The following is a 16,837-nucleotide window of genomic DNA, read 5'->3' as shown; positions in this document are numbered from 1 at the left end:
TCACTCAAACTTATTTCAATGTCTACCTGCCAGCTGAAAATCTTTGCCAGTGTGTATGTGTGTGCGTGCGTGTAGGCTACCTGCCTCTCCCTTCCCTCCGAAGCATGAATAGTCTACTGTAGCTACTGACGTTAAAGGTATGATTAATAAATTAGGGAGATATTTTTAAATCGAGAACAATGGATTCACTTTTTCTATGCGAGTTAAGGACAGTATAGTTATCAAGTTTATCAAGTATATAGTTATCAAGTTTCACATTGGACTTATTAACTACAAAAAAGGTAAGATATGTTTTCATTTTGGTGTTGCTAGCTTGTTGACTAGCTCTGGTCTAGCTCTTGATAGCTCTAGGCAGTATTACGTGTAATCTCATGGAACTGAGAGTCATGATCAAGAGCAAGCTCTGGTCTAGCTGTCGATAGCTCTAGGCAGTATTACGTGTAATGTCATGGAACTGAGAGTCATGATCAAGAGCAAGCTCTGGTCTAGCTGTCGATAGCTCTAGGCAGTATTACGTGTAATGTCATGGAACTGAGAGTCATGATCAAGAGCAAGCTCTGGTCTAGCTGTCGATAGCTCTAGGCAGTATTACGTGTAATGTCATGGAACTGAGAGTCATGATCAAGAGCAAGCTCTGGTCTAGCTGTCGATAGCTCTAGGCAGTATTACGTGTAATGTCATGGAACTGAGAGTCATGATCAAGAGCAAGCTCTGGTCCAAACGTTAGTTAAGCAAACACTGAAGTTCAAAGACATTCAAAGTTCCTTCATAGAAGTCACTCAGTGAGTGAGTTAATCTGAAGCTTGAATGCTCCATCATGGTAACTTACCACTAGATATAATTCTGTGGGTATAATTCTGTGGGCCTAACATAGATAACGCATGTCATAACAACAAGATGCCCAGCGCTCTCCTCACTCTCAATTTCAGTTCAGTTCAGTTTCAGTCGTGCGACTTGCAACTGAAATTGAGAGTGAGGAGAGCGCTGGGCATCTTGTTGTTATGACATGCGTTATCTATGTTAGGCCCACTACACTCTCACACTTGTCTGTCAAATGCATGTACATGGCTTACCGGCTCCATAACAAGCTGCTCTATTCCATTTGTGAACAAATTTAAGCTAAATAAAAATAAAAATAATAAACATTCAGAGGCTTAAAAAGGAACAGAAAGAAACAATATAAACCATGACTTATTTTTGGTTAGAACCGCTTCATAACTTTATTTTTCTGTTCGAAATAGTGGAACGGAATGAAATAAATAATGGTTCTGTTTAGAACAAAACGATTGGAAAATAATTTGGGTTCCAACCCCTGGTTTAGACTAATATCCTCATTGTTTAGAAGCACATCACGTTGCCATAAAGCTGTATATTAGTACTATAATAAAGTAACTCAATCATTGCTCAATATAGTACATTGAGACGTACAGCAACAAAGTAAGCCAGAGTGAGTGATATCTGAAGAGACCAGGAGCCAATACCCATACAGAAGAAGGGAGGCAGGAGGAGAAGGGAGGAGAATGGAGGAGCAGAGGGCAAGCTAGCAATGAGCTTCTTCAGGAACTTCTGCATGTTAAGTCTTCCTCCAATGTCCAAAGTCTTGAAAGTAGTCCTACAAGTCCTGTCAATGCAATAAACTATACAGTCTTTTGGACGTTGGCCAATCTGACTTATGTTTATGCCATCCGTTTGCGATTGCTCACTGATACAGAGAGCAACGTCATATGATGGACTGCCAAAGAATGGGCTGATCTTGAGTCAGCAAACAGAGTTATCAATACTTTTCTACAGCTCCAGCCTCAGTGCTGCTCCTAGACCTAGCTCTTGTCCTTTACACATTTTAAACTATTCTATTGCTTTACAGAGGGCATTTGAGGATTGACTGCAGTCTGTAAACTTTCCTAAAATGTAGAACGAGGTCCTGATACCTCTGAGGGGTGAGGGTCAAAAAAGCGGGCTGTGTCATTGGTCCTCTTGTCCGAGAGACAAACAGAAGCCAGCACTGACCATAGAGTACCGGCTCTTACCGTTGGCTGAAAAGCTTACTGCGGCTGCTGCTATGGTAATACATGCGGTTACCACAGAAGCTCCGCCCACACACCCAACAAAACACCCACCACCACCGAGCAGGCAAGGAGACACATTGAGCATTAGTTGCCATGCAGGGAGAGGGAGAGTGAGAGAGCAGGTTCACAGAGAGGGAGAGAGAGAGCGCACGAGAGAGAGAGAGTGAGGGAGAGGAGAGAGAGCGAAAGCGCAAGAGAGAAGCCGAGAGACCAGAGAGGAACAGAATCATTCAGGAAGCCATTTTAGGATTTCCCTCACATAGGAGGGGGAAGAGGCAAGGGAGAGAGAAACGGTTATGACTCAGAGAATGAGGGAACAAGACAGTAGTAGTTGTAGAGACACACAAGAGGACACTATTTCACGCGGCACACAAACGTAACTAAGGGGTTAGCGAATGTCTCAAGATAGAATGAATCACTGGATTGGTAAAAAAGCCTATTGAGCGATCACATCAAGGCCCTACCTTTGTAGCCATGGTCAAGGATATGAGCATGAGGTGCCACTCTGAATCAGCACTCTGTCAGCAGGTGAGGCCATGCCATTGTATAATAAAAACACTATTATAACCACAGTAAAGAGAGGCACAGTGAAGAACCGTGCAGGAACCTTGGCTCCAGCAGTCAGTCACACACATGTCAGCTAAGGTCATGCTAGTCTAAGATTGCGTCCCAAATGGCACCCTATTCCCTGCATAGTGCACTCATTTAAAAAAAATATGTTACCCTCTTTTTCTCCCCAATTTCGATCTCGTCTCATCGCTGCAACTCCCCAACGGACTCGGGAGGCCAAAGGTCGAGTCATGCGTCCACCGAAACATGACGACCCCCCCCCCCAAACCGTGCTTCTTAACACCCACCCGCTCAACACGGAAGCCAGCCCCAGCAATTTGTAGGGAGGAAACACTGTTCACCTGACGACCAAGGTCAGCCTGCAGGCGGCCGGACCGCCACAAAGAGTCGCTAGAGTGCAATGAGCCAAGCAACTAAATCAATCATTTGAAACCTTGCTTATATTTGTATACAAACTCCCTCTAACGCTTGAGAATACTTGAAAACAGATTTACAAAATTAATACAAAAATAAAAGAGTTCAGTTTACTTGAGTGGCCTGCACAGTCCCCAGACCTCAACCCAATAGAGCATCTTTGGGATGAGATGGAACGGGTTGTTAGCAGCTTGAATGTACCATATTGTGAGTTTGATGAGATTACTCACCACGTTATCTAACGTGTGTGTGCTTGGTTGGTGTGTTTGGCATGAAGTTCACACAGATCGAGCTCTGGTCCAGAGAGCAAGAGAAGAACATGGGTGGTGTCTCAATTAGCACCCTATTCCATATATAGTGCACTGGTCAAAAAGGGATAGGGTGCCATTTGGGATGCCTCCATGGGGCTTAAACAGAGGAGTGGAGGGGTACTCACGGTGATGACCCTGTCCCCTACTCGGAGTGTGCAGTCTCTGTGGGCCGCCCCTCCCTCTGCGATCCGCGAGATGTAGATCCCCTGCAGAGACGGACACGTGGCACAAGAGTCAGTTCATAATTTCATCCTGTCTATGTCCTAAATGGCAGCCTATTCCCTATATAGTGCACTATACGGCGCTGGTAAAAAAAAAGTAGTGCACTATGTAGGGAATAGGGTGGCATTGGGGATGCAAGCCCATGTCTGTGCACATCATCCTGGTTCTAATGAGTGTCTAATATGAGTGCATGAAATTGAGATTGAGATCAGAAATGATTTACACCCCTTTACTTTTTCCCATTTTGTGGTGTTAAAGCCTGAATTTAAAATATATTACATTTCAATTGTTTTGTCACTGGCCTAAACACAATACCCAATAATGTCAATGTGGAATTATTTATTTTGAAATTTTACAAAATTAATAAAAAATGAAAAGCTGAAATGTCTTGAGTCAAGAAGTAAAGCCACCGTGCTTCTACACCTGCATTGCTTTTAGGCTGGGTTTCTGTACAGCACTTTGGGACATCAGCTGATGTAAGAACGGCTTTATAAATACATTAGATTGATTTGATATTTAACCCCTTTGTTATGGCAAGCCTAAATAAGTTCAAGAGTAAAAATGTGCTTGTCACATAATATGTTGCATGGACTCACTGTGTGTGTAATAATAGTGTTTAACATGATTTCTGAATGACTACATCATCTCTGTACCCAACACATACAATGATCTGTAATGTCCCTCAGTCGAGCAGTACATTTCAAACACAAATTCAACCCCAAAGACCAGGGAGGTTTTCCAATGTCTCGCAAAGAAGGGCACCTATTGGTAGATGGCCAAGCATTTTTTTTTTTTCAAAAGCAGACATTGAATATCCCTTTGAGCATAGTGAAGTTATTAATTACACTTTGGATGATGTATCAATACACCCAGTCACTACAAAGATACAGGCGTCCTACCTAACAATTGCTGGAGAGGAAGGAAACCGCTCAGGGATTTCACCATGATGCAAATAGTGACTTTAAAACAGTTAGAATTTGATGGCTGTAATAGGCGAAAACTGAGGATGGATCAACATTGTAGTTACTCCACAATAATAACATAATTGACAGTGTGAGAAGGAACACAAATATTCCAAAACATGCATCCTGTTTGCAACTAAAGGCACTAAAGTAATACTGCTAAAAATGTGTCAAAGCAATTCACTTTTTGTCCTGAATAAGAAGTGTTATGTTTGGGACAAATCCAACGCAAGACATTAGTGAGTACCACTATCCATATTTTCAAGCATAGTGGTGGCTGCATCATGTTGTGTGTATGCTTGTAATCGTTAAGGACTGGGGAGTTTTTCAGGATAAAAAAGAAACGGAATGGTGCTAAGCACAGGCAAAATCCTTGAGGAAAACCTGGCTTTTACAACAGACACTGGGAGACAAATTCACACTTCAGTAGGACAATAACCTAAAACACAAGGCCAAATCTACATTGGAGTTGCTTACCAAGAAGACAGTTAATGTTCCGAGTTACAGTTTTGACTTAAATCTACTGGAAAATATATGGCAAGACCTGAAAATGATTGTCTAGCAATGATCAACAACAATTTTGACTGATCTTGAAGAATTTTGAAAAGAATAATGGCCAAAAATTGTACAATCCATGCGTGGAAAGATCTTGGAGACTTACCCAGAAAGACTGACAGCTGTAATTCCTTCCCGGCGCACCAGGAGAGCTGTGGCTAATTCAAGTGTGCCTACTGCGCTGGCCAATCAGATAGCTCAAATCACTGTGGCTACAGCTCCCACAGCAAATGTTGATACTACATGAGATTTCATACATTTTAAAACCATGACCAGACAGAGACATTCTCAACAACAAAAAATGTGCATGAAAACAAATCGTCTCTCGTTGAATGACTTCAAAGACTTTATTGAATAATCCCAACTGTTGACCAGTCACAGACAAAGAGGCGTAGACTTTAGCTATCGACTTAGTCTGATGCAACAGGTCTGCAATGCCCCCTGCTAGTTAAATCAGTCAGTCTACTCTGGGAGAGGGCTTACCAGGGGATGTCCAATAATGATGAGCTGAACCATTACAAGCATACCCATAACATGATGCAGCCACCACTATGCTTGAAAATATGGATAGTGATACTCACTAATGTGTTGCATTGGATTTGTCCCAAACATAACACTTCTTATTCAGGACAAAAAGTGAATTGCTTTGACACATTTTTAGCAGTATTACTTTAGTGCCTTTGGTTGCAAGCCCAGCCAGGACTTAATATAGTCTAGAGGTCTTATTCAGTCACTAGTCTACCACTACCCTCAATTGTTTGTTTGGGCTCGTTAAGTAGTATTTATGCGGCAGGATCTCAGCACAAGAATAACTGAAGTACATGGACTTCACAGGAGGTTGGTGACACCTTAATTGAGGAGGGCAGGTCCATGGTAATGGCTGAGGTGGAATGATACGAAATACATCAAACGCATGGTTTCCATGGGTTTGATGCCATTCCATTTACTCTGTTCCAGACATTACTATGAGCCACCCTCCCCTCTGCAGCCTCCACTGTTGTACTTATGGTTCAGCTCCTAAATTCTAAACTATCATGCACAGGGCAGACAAAGTGAAGGCCTACTCCTAACCCATCTCAACAGAGATACCATCCATTCTAGAAAAAGGCAGACTTACAGACTCCAGCGATAAGTGTGCATGTCGGTTTCTCTCCACAGGCTCCCCGAGCTGTGTGTGTGTGTGTGTGTGTGTGTTTGAGAGTGGTGTTTGCACAGGACATGTAGCCATGAATGTAGCCAATGCAGTGGCAAACAAAATACCCCCTGGCCCCTCCCGTCCCAGTTACACAGGACCTATCAGGTGTCGGCTCGCTATTCACATCTCTGTCTCCTTGGTGATGGCTGTAAATGCTGGAACTGGAAAAGGGGTTGTCAGAATGAGAAAACCTTAGAGGGGTTGGGGGGGGGAGACTATGACTCGGCATAATACAGAAATACGTAGGAAATCCACGAATCCTGACTCTTAAACTCTCCCTCTAATGCTGTAGCTAGCGCAGTTAGAGGTATCGTGTTGTTGACTTGAGAAGTGGGACAACCTGACACCACATACATACAAAAAGGGTTTCACTACTAAGACCAGGAGGATGAAATATTAATCGGCTCTGAACACCCAATATTCCTACACCACTCTGTTGTACATTGAGGGATGTGTGTGTGAATCTCAGTGTCTACTGTACACACTAGGGATGTGTGTGTGTTCAGCTCACCATGTCCCCCGTGCGGTAGGCTGTGGAGCCTTTGCCCCCGGCAATGCTGAAGCCGAGACCTTTGTCATTGCGGACCAGGCAGGCAGACAGCCTGTGTCGGAAGCCTGCGGGGGAGCCTGCCTCAATGCAGAAGGGAAGGCCACTGGCCTGTCTCTCCCGGGGGAAATAGTCGTCCTCTGGCCTTAGCGGTGTGGTGGTGATGGCGTTCTCCGGCTCCACCATGTGCTCCCGGAGGACGCTCATGGAGACGGCGGCGCCCGAGCTGCGCAGGGCCTCTACCGCTGTGTGGTGCTCTGCCCCCTGGAGAACCACACCGTTCACCTGAGAGAGAGGGCGGGAGGGAGCGGAGATCATGGTTCTCTCTACAGTCAAAAGGCCTGTTCATGGACCTTGACCATCAATGCACCATGGCTGCAAACAGGCATAAGAATGGGCACCCATACGCTTATCAAGCACGCACATGCACACACTTTACCTCTAGGAGTTTGTCTCCCACTTTGACCCCAGCCTGCGCTGCAGGGCCCTCTTCAGACACCCTGGAGATGAAAATTCCCTGGAGGGACAGACAAGTACACAGTCACAAGTCTCAATCAGTCCCCAGCATGTATCCAAAATAATATCGTCTTCCTATGCAGTGCACTATTTTGACCAGGGCACTGGTTCCCTATAGAGAATTTGGGACACAATCCATCTGTACATTTAGGAGTCTCCACAGCTGTCCTTGGCCCTCACCTCATCATCCCCCTTGTAGGGTGTGGATCCCTGTCCTCCGGCTATGCTGATGCCCAGGCCCCCAGTTTGACGTAGAATGGTCAGGGTGTACTGGAAACGGAGGAGAGGGGGTCAGCGCACTGAGCTGAGTCGCCTCATACAACAGCCCTATCCTCAGACAGGACAGGAAGGAAGAGGGCTCACCACACTCCACTTGACACAATTGTTTTTAACAAGATTATACTTTTGGGTCAAATGTCAATTTGAAGGTTGCTGCATATTGTGATGAACCAACTGATAATGTGATTACGTGTAATGTTGATTGGACAGTAAATGAATTTAATTGACTATTTATTTAAATAAAGTCAAGTGGAGTGAGTGAACCCCCTCTCCACTCAAAATGTGGTGCCGATCTGGGGAGTGCGGCATGGATAGACTAGGGACAGACAGACGGGATGGACAGGGCTACTCTGGTCTCAGGGCTAAACTCAACTCAAGTGTATGTCGAATGAGAAAAGGCCTGAGTCTTGCCTTCCATCTCTCCGTACAGAGAGTAGCTACAGTAACTTATTAAAAAGGTGGCCATTTTGGAGTAAAAATATCATTAACGGTAGTACTAAACAAATTACCCATCATATCACAAGGCATTGACATTAGCCCAAAGACGCACAGTGAAACGACTCGACACACACGTAATCCTTTTGACATAAAACATGAAGGCTAGTTTCAGACACAATACTCGGTCATGGAACAGTCACATCAAAGGTGGTGTGTGGGTCTAAACTGGATGTGTGAATGCTGTCCGCGCAAGCTGTGCAGAGTGGTAGTAAGTGGGGGATGAGGGTGAAATATAAGTGGGAGAGAAAGAAGAGGAAAGAAATAGTGAAGTGAAAGAGTGCTGTGTTCTGGGGTGGGGGGAAGGGAGTGGAGGTTCATTCCAGTGTGTCGTCGTCAAAAGGCTCCGTTCTCTCACAAACTCGTTGTCACCGTTGCAGAACGCTCATGCAACAACGGGCAGCGCAGATGCACAATATGCATGTACCAACCATTCCATAGGCATCCTCACCAGAAATGCAGACCCAGTCACCAAGGCCAACTATCACGCCTCCATAACCAAAGCCACCAACATAAAATAATCAGTAGGTATCTTGTATCTTATCTTATTAGTTAAGTATGTGCTACCACCCAACGACACTATTCAATCCTTTCAAAGTAATACACATTAAAATAGTAGATATGTATAGAAATATTGTACAAAATGAATCAAAATCCAGGCGTCATCATCTCCCATCTAGACTACTGCAATCCTGTTGGCTGAGCTCCCTGCTTGTGGCATCAAACCACTGCAATTGATCCAGCACACCGCAGCCTTCCAAGTTCATCCATGTGACCTCGTCCCTCCACACACTCCACTGGCTTCCAGTCGAAGCAAAGGGAACTGCCCCTCCCGATCTTCAGGTTATGCTCAAACCCTACACCCCAACCCGAGCAGTCCTTTCCGCCACATCTGGTCTCTTGGACCTCCCACACCTACGTTGGGTCAGCTCCCACTCAACCCAGTCAAACCTCTTCTCTGCCCTGGCAGACCAATTGGATAACCAGTTTCCGCGACGCTAGGACAGCAGAGTCCCTGCCCATCTCCTGAAAACGTCTGAAACCCAACCTCTCCAAAGAATATCTTAGAATATCCACCCTAAAAATAAATATGCATATATACACACACACTGAACAAAAATATAAACGCAACATGTAAAGTGTTGGTCCCATGTTTCATGAGCTAAAATAAAAAATCACAGAAATGTTCCATACGCACAAAAAAGCTTATTTCTCTCAAATGTTGTGCAAACATTTGGCTACATCCCTGATGGTGAGCATTTTATTTCAACCACCTGACAGGTGTGGCATATCAAGAAGTTAATTAAACAGCATGATCATTACACAGGTGCACCTTGTGCTGGACACAATAAAAGGCCATTCAAATGTGCAGTTGTGTCACACAACACAATACCACAGATGTCTCAAGTTTTGAGGGAGCGTGCAATTGGCATGCTTACTGCAGGAATGTCCAACAGAGCTCTTGGCAGATAATTGAATGTTAATTTCTCTACCATAAGCCACCTCCAATGTAATTTTAGAGAATTTGGCAATACATCCAACCGAACTCACAACCGCAGACCACGTGTAACCATGCCAGCCCAGGACCTCCAGATCTGGCTTCTTCACCTGTGGGATTGTCTGAGACCAGCAACTTGGACAGTTTATGTTTTTCTGTTTGTAATAAAGCCCTTTTGTGGGGAAAAACTCATTCTGATTGGCTGGGCCTGGCTCCCAAGTGGGTGGGCCTATGCCTTCCCAGGCCCACCCATGGCTACATCCACACCCGTCATGTGAAATCCATAGATTAGGGTGTAATGGATTTATTTCAATTTATTGATTTCCTTATATGAACTGTATGTAACTCAGTAAAATCATTGACATTCTTGCATGTTGCGTTCACATATCTTAGTGTGTCATCTTAAAGCTTAATTTTAAAATGGGGTCACGTGAGAAAAGGTGTGCTTGGTTCATAGGACCAGGGTTACGTCAGTAACCTCCAGTAGCCGCCAGATGCAGCTGTAATAAACTTGTGGCTTCATCTTTTGAATGCTTTAATCTACAACATATTATGACCCCATCACTGGCGTACTGTTTGCATCTACTATGCCCACAAGCCGTTAGAAAGTAGTGGACAAGACCAGGCACTAAATCAGACTGGTGGGGAAATAACGTCAATTATGTTCTTTCCTACACAGAATATCATACAACATCATTACCTGATGACTTTCTGAACTTCACAATACCTTTCTGATGCATTTCAGTCACTTCAAACCATACCGTCTTCAGATTGAAATACTGTCAAAAATACTTGACTAATGTTCAAACTTAGACATCAAACTGCATCAAGGTTCTGGTCTAATGCTTCTAAAAATGTTAGGCATAACCATGTTCCTGGAGAGCTCAACTAGTGGTACACCTCACAGATTATGGTGTATGTTCTGTTGGTGCAACTGTCATAGCCCAAATTAAAATAGTAAACACTGACTGTTTATTTCAGAACTTTGTTTTACGTGGTAGAGTCCCGAAAACATTTGGTTTTCAAAATAGGGATCGCTGGCCAAAAGAAGTTTGGGAACCCCTGGTCTATTAACTAATTTACGGGTAGGTGATGTCACCAGGCAGACTAAAACTTCTTCCCACAACAACAAAAAAAGGTGACATTTCAGGTGGTAATTTTCACAATATTATTCCAACCTTAGTGTGGAAATCTATATTAAAACACAGGAAAATCATGTTTTTGACTGCACTGGGCCTTTAAGTTCTTGATAAGTTGCTTTGTGGTTCTTGAGCTATTCAGCAGTGCAAACCGTTTAGCAAAGTGCTTACCCTCTGGACTATAATGTCTGGAAAGAGCCAGCGTGTTCCTTTGTCATATCATAATAGATGTAGGGCGTGGTACCATGATGAGAAAGAACAGCATTTTATTTTTTGATAATGCACATACATGTTCTCACAAAGAAATCCTTCAACTACTTTAGATGGTTTAGATACCTTTAACAAAACACATTTCTCTGGGTTAAAAGTTGCATGTGTGTGCCAGATCCTGCTAGACACACCGGTTGAGTAAATGTAAAACCTGAAAGATGGTGCTGAAAGAAGATGGACCTCCTCCATCACAGACAGCAGCACCAGCAACCTCATTCACTCACTCAAGGGCCACACAGCCTGAACAGGATGATGAAGAACGGGAGAAGGACGAGCAACAGCGTGGTAGAACTTGAGAATGGGGTAGGGCGTCATTGATGGGTAAACACTTGTTTACCAATTACATAGAACTTCTTCATTACAATTGTATAACCATATTGTTTTATATTCGGAAAGTATTCAGACCCTTTGAATTTTTCTACATTTTGTTACATTACAGCCTCATTCTAAAATGTATTAAATAGTTCCCCCCCCCCTCAGTCTACACACAATGCCCCATAATGACAAAGCAAAAACAGGTTTTTAGAAATTTTAGCAAATGTATTAAAAAAATATACTGAAATATCATAATTACTTAAGTATTCAGACCTTTTCAGTATTCAGACACCTGTATTTGGAGAGTTTCTCCCATTATTCTCTCAAGGACATCCAAAGACTTGTCCCAAATCCACTCCAGCATTGTCTTGGCTGTGTGCTTAGGGTCATTGTCCTGTTGGAAAGAGAACTTTCGCCCCAGTCTGAGATCCTGAGCACTCTGGAGCAGGTTTTCATCAAGGATCTCTATACTTAGCTCCGTTCATCTTTCCCTCATCCTGACTTGTCTCCCAGTCCCTGCTGCTGAAAAACATTCCCACAGCATGATGCTGCCACCACCATGCTTAACTATAGGGATGGTTCCAGGTTTCCTCCAGACGTGATGCTTTTGGCAAAATCCAAGCGGGATGACATGTGCCTTTTACTGAGGAGTGGCTTCAGTCTGACCACTCTACCATAAAGGCCTGATTGGTGGAGTGCTGCAGAGATGGTTGTCCTTCTGGAAGGTTCCCCCATCTCCACAGAGGAACTCTGGAGCTCTGTCAGAGTGACCATCCTCCCTCACCAAGGCCGTTCTCCCCCGATTGGTGGTTCCAAACTTATTCCATTTAAGAATGATGGAGGCCGCTGTGTTCTTGGGGACCTTCAACGCTGCAGACAATTTTTTTTGGTACCCTTCCCTAGGTGTGTGCCTCAACACAATCCTGTCTCTGAACTCTACAGACAATTCCTTCGACCTCCTCATGGCTTGGTTTTTGCTCTGACATGCACTGTCAACTTTGGGATCTTCTTTAGACAGGCGTGTGCCTTTCCTTTCCAAATCATGTACAATCAAATGAATTTGAAACAGATTGACTCCAATCAAGTTGTAGAAACATCTCAAGGATGATCAATGGAAACAGGATGCCCCTGAGCTCAATTTCAAGTCTCATAGCAAAGGGTCTGAATACTTATGTAAATAAAGTATCCGTTCTATTTTATATATATATATATATATTAGAGGTCGACCGAATAATCGGAATGGCCGATTAATTAGTGCCGATTTCAAGTTTTCATAACAATCGGAAATCTGTATTTTTGGGCGGCAATTTGCCAATTTTTTTTCTTTCTTTCCTTTTACACCTTTATTTAATCTTTATTTAACTAGACAAGTCAGTTAAGAACACATTCTTATTTTCAATGACGGCCTAGGAACGGTGGGTTTAACTGCCTTGTTCAGGGGCAGAAAGACAGATTTTCACCTTGTCAGCTCGGGGGATCCAATCTTGCAACCTTACAGTTAACTAGTCCAATGCTCTAACCACCTGCCTCTCGTTGCACTCCACAAGGAGACTGACTGCCTGTTACGCGAATGCAGTAGAAGCCAAGGTAAATTGCTAGCTAGCATTAAACGTATCTTATAAAAAACAATCAATCATAATCACTAGTTAACTACACATGGTTGATGATATTACTAGATATTATCTAGCGTGTCCTGTGTTGCATATAATCTGACTGAGCATACAAGCATACAAGTATCTAAGAATCTGACTGAGCGGTGGTAGGCAGAAGCAGGCGCGTAAACATTCATTCAAACAGCACTTTCGTGCGTTTTGCCAGCAGCTCTTCGTTGTGCGTCAAGCATTGCGCTGTTTCTGACTTCAAACCTATCAACTCCCGAGATGAGGCTGGTGTGACCGAAGTGAAATGGCTGGCTAGTTAGCGCGCCATAATAGCGTTTCAAACTTCACTCGCTCTGAGCCTTGGGGTGGTTGTTTCCCTTGCTCTGCATGGGTAACGCTTTTTCGATGTGGTGGCTGTTGAGGTTGTGTTGCTGGTTCGAGCCCAGGGAGGAGCGAGGAGAGGGACGGAAGCTATACTGTTACACTGGCAATACTAAAGTGCCTATAAGAACATCCAATAGTCAAAGGTTAATGAAATACAAATGGTAGGGAAATAGTCCTAATACTTATTTTCCACCATAATTTGCAAATAAATTCATTAAAAATCCTACAATGTGATTTTCTGGATTTTTTTTCTAATTTTGTCTGTCATAGTTGAAGTGTACCTATGATGAAAATTACAGGCCTCTCATCTTTTTAAGTGGGAGAACTTGCACAATTGGTGGCAGACTAAATACTTTTTTGCCCCACTGTACATACAAACATACATACAATTTTTTATAAAAACCTGTTTTCACTTTGTCATTACGGGGTATTGTGTGTAGATTGATGACTTATTTTTGTTAAATATATTTTAGAATAAGGCTGTAACGCACCACAATGTGAAAAAGTGAATAGGTCTGAAAACATTCCCAATGTACTGGATATGACTTAAATCCTATAACCCTTTGACCATATAAAGCGTTACTCCTGCATCCTCCCCTTCAAGTTCTACTACACTGGCGATCCGATGGAGAGTTGTGGTGGGAATTTCTCTGGGCATTTGGCTTGGATTAATCATTGATTTATGCGAGTTATTGTTTGTTTTTTCCCCCCAACTGAGAGCCAGCGGGTGGGTGAATGGGTGAGTGGGAGAAGGAGAGAGAACGAGAGTGGATGGAGTGAAAGAGAGTAGGTACAGACCTCTTCCTCCTCAATTCGAGCAGGCTCAATCAGGAGATTATTGACTTGATCAAATGACACCCCCTGTTAGGACAGGAACCAGCGAGAGGCATGCGGATTAGTGAGGCCAAAGTAACTAATATGCACACAAGCATACTCTAACCAAATCCATTCAAATCAGAAGAAAAATAACACACACTTCAAAATAACACACACACACACACACACACACCAATTCAGCCACTGGGATAAACCCCAAAAGGTCATATACACTATTGTATAGTGTGTGAAGTAAGGACATTTATTATGGCCAATTTGATTTCCAGTGGAGGTCCTTTGAACAATGGCAACACCAGTCACACACATCACTCACTCCCCAGCCACCAGAGGCAGATGCAGGCAGGGGTGGAAACTCGAGACCCAGAATAAGGCGAGCTACAGGCCACACAGGGACAGCAGCTTGTGTGCAGAAAGAGAAATGGGGGAAAGAAAGCAGTGGCTCCCAAAGCAACGTTCCCTCCAGCCTATAGACAGACACCACAGTAAACCCTTTGACCTGGGTAATACACGTTCTAATGTGCAGTAGTCTTTCTCAGATTTAGTTGCACTTGTCAATCAATAAACAACCCCAAAAAACAGATTATATAAAAATTCTAAATCAGCCATTAAGCAATAACAAATCAATTCCAGATCTAGACAGCCTTGTAAAAATAGTGGCTAGATGTGTAAAATGCAAATGTAAATTGTTCTAAGCCATTGATGCGTTGTTATCTTTTAAGATTGAAATCTGCTGCAGAATTGTTCGAAAATAGGTTGTTATGTAGGTGCATACCTCACTCTAACAATACTTCATGAATGAAATCGGTTTGTCTGGGTCTCAACATTTCCACCTCTGCCAAGACAAATTCCGGATGGTCTGCAGATTAACAGGCATAGACTCGCACATACACTATATCACACACACACACCCCCGCACTCATTCTCTGCATATTAGGTAGCAGCTCTAGTGGTGATTACGATTAATAATCCATTTGAAAAAAAAAATATTTCAGGAGCCCTGGTGTACACCTTTACACAAATATAGGAAGGCAGGTCAGAGAGAAGTCATTAACCAATTAAAAACAGAACAGGAGACAGCAAATTATATGGTGAGAAGCATAGTACTGAGGTGGGCAGACAGAGGCATGGTGCAGGGGACTTTATGGCAGGGGGCCAGCAGGGGGCGTCTGGTGCACAGCTGATGGGGTGGGGATTCGTCATTTGATAGACAATCACTTTGTATTAAAAGATTTTATCATTGGCATTATTAACAACTGGTCCAAGAGAGCCGGCAAACTTGACACGAGAGCTCAGAGCAGCCAAAAGAGGGAGCTCCACTCTGAGTTGACTGGGAACTGTGTGGGTAAACACATGAGTACATCCAAAATGGCACCCTATTTCCTTTGTAGTGTACGACTTTTGATCAAGACCCATTGGGCTCTGGTCAAAAGGAGTGCACTATAAATGGAATAGGGTGCCATTTGGTACACAAATAGGACTAAAGGGGTGAAATGTGTCCACGTTTTAAGCATTTAAACAACTCACACTGGATTTGGTTTGTGCTGGTTGTCCATTTGTAAACTGTCAGTCTGTTTGATGACATTTACAAACATTTATCAAATGTTGTTAATGAGAAAGTCCACTCTTGTTAGTTATTATATGTCTTTCAACAGGTTACCGACTAGCGCCATCCTGTGAATGTCTGAGAGAATCCTGCTTGTGTGGGACAGAGAGAGCAACGTAAAAGCACCCGAGTGCAAACTATAAAACTCCCGGCAAACATTCCTGTAAACAAATCGTTTTTCCTATGCAGGGCAACATGACATGCAATGTAATCTCATTCTCAATCCAATCCAGTGCCAGCAGTCGGACTGAATGCAGGTTGCAGGGTGACAAGACTGGGGGCTTCTACGCATTTGAGTGTCTTGGGTGTGCATCGAGGCGAACAGGCCACTGACATGTCAGGATGAATAGAACTGGTGTGCAAAAGCTTTATTCAACTGTCTGTCAGCTTCATTAGGGCAAAAAACACTAAAGGAAAACGAGCCCATGGTAGTCCTGGCTAATTTGAAATTGGGATACATGGTTAGGGGCGCCAAGTTTTTCGTGACCAGGTGGCCCCAGTTAGTGTAGTCAACTTATCAGAAGGAGTAAAAAACGTGTGGCTCTAAACACGACAACTACATAATAACATGATAGTGAGTGTGTACAGACCTGCCAACCTTGAATAATTTTTATGAGTACCACCTCAGCACGGCGGAGGGACCCCCGGACCTCACGACGGCGCTCGCAACACCCAAACTGCTCAAATCACAGGTAAATGCACCTTTTTTTAGCCTAATAATGATGTTGGCAGAAGACTGCCTCAGTATGAACGGTAAGCAATTGACTTGGTAATTAGATGCTAACTAGAAGGTATAATCAAGGTACAATCAAGGCTCTCCCTAGGATTTTCTGACGAGGTGGTGCTGATGTATGACTAAGGTTGGGTAGGGTGGAGGTCCGGAGGGGGTCAGTCAACTTCCCCCTCAGGAAGTAGGAGCATTTTGCATTATTAAAAAAACCTGTAACTGCCATGTCCTGAACCCTAGTCTTAAATGATCAAACAATGTAACCAATACAAAGTCTCGTATTTGATCCTAAATAAAATTGAAATGGTCTCAATGACCACTTGCACAATTT

At 43.4% G+C, this 16,837-nt stretch overlaps 1 protein-coding gene across 22 annotated transcripts in view; it reads right to left on the bottom strand.

Annotated features, from left to right (window-relative positions):
- Positions 1–16,837, bottom strand: part of LOC110535656 (protein scribble homolog) — a 128,853-nt gene that overhangs the window by 34,364 nt on the left and 77,652 nt on the right. For 21 of the 22 annotated variants that reach the window (XR_005034623.1, XR_005034622.1, XR_005034624.1 and 18 more), the window contains exons 16-20: positions 14,138–14,200; positions 7,539–7,628; positions 7,282–7,359; positions 6,807–7,127; positions 3,487–3,567 (exon numbers count right to left, since the gene is read on the bottom strand). Coding sequence is in view for 19 of the 22 variants with exons in the window: in XM_036935390.1 (XP_036791285.1) it covers positions 3,487–3,567; positions 6,807–7,127; positions 7,282–7,359; positions 7,539–7,628; positions 14,138–14,200 (633 nt within the window). In the remaining 3 variants the exon portion in view is untranslated. The remainder of the gene's footprint in view (positions 1–3,486; positions 3,568–6,806; positions 7,128–7,281; positions 7,360–7,538; positions 7,629–14,137; positions 14,201–16,837) is intronic. The other variant, XM_036935392.1, reaches the window with a different exon arrangement.

The sequence above is a fragment of the Oncorhynchus mykiss genome, chromosome 11 (assembly GCF_013265735.2).
Source record: "Oncorhynchus mykiss isolate Arlee chromosome 11, USDA_OmykA_1.1, whole genome shotgun sequence".
NCBI lineage: Eukaryota > Metazoa > Chordata > Actinopteri > Salmoniformes > Salmonidae > Oncorhynchus > Oncorhynchus mykiss.
The sequence above is the reverse complement of the archived record's forward strand: the minus strand, read 5'-3'. Positions and strand labels throughout refer to the sequence as shown.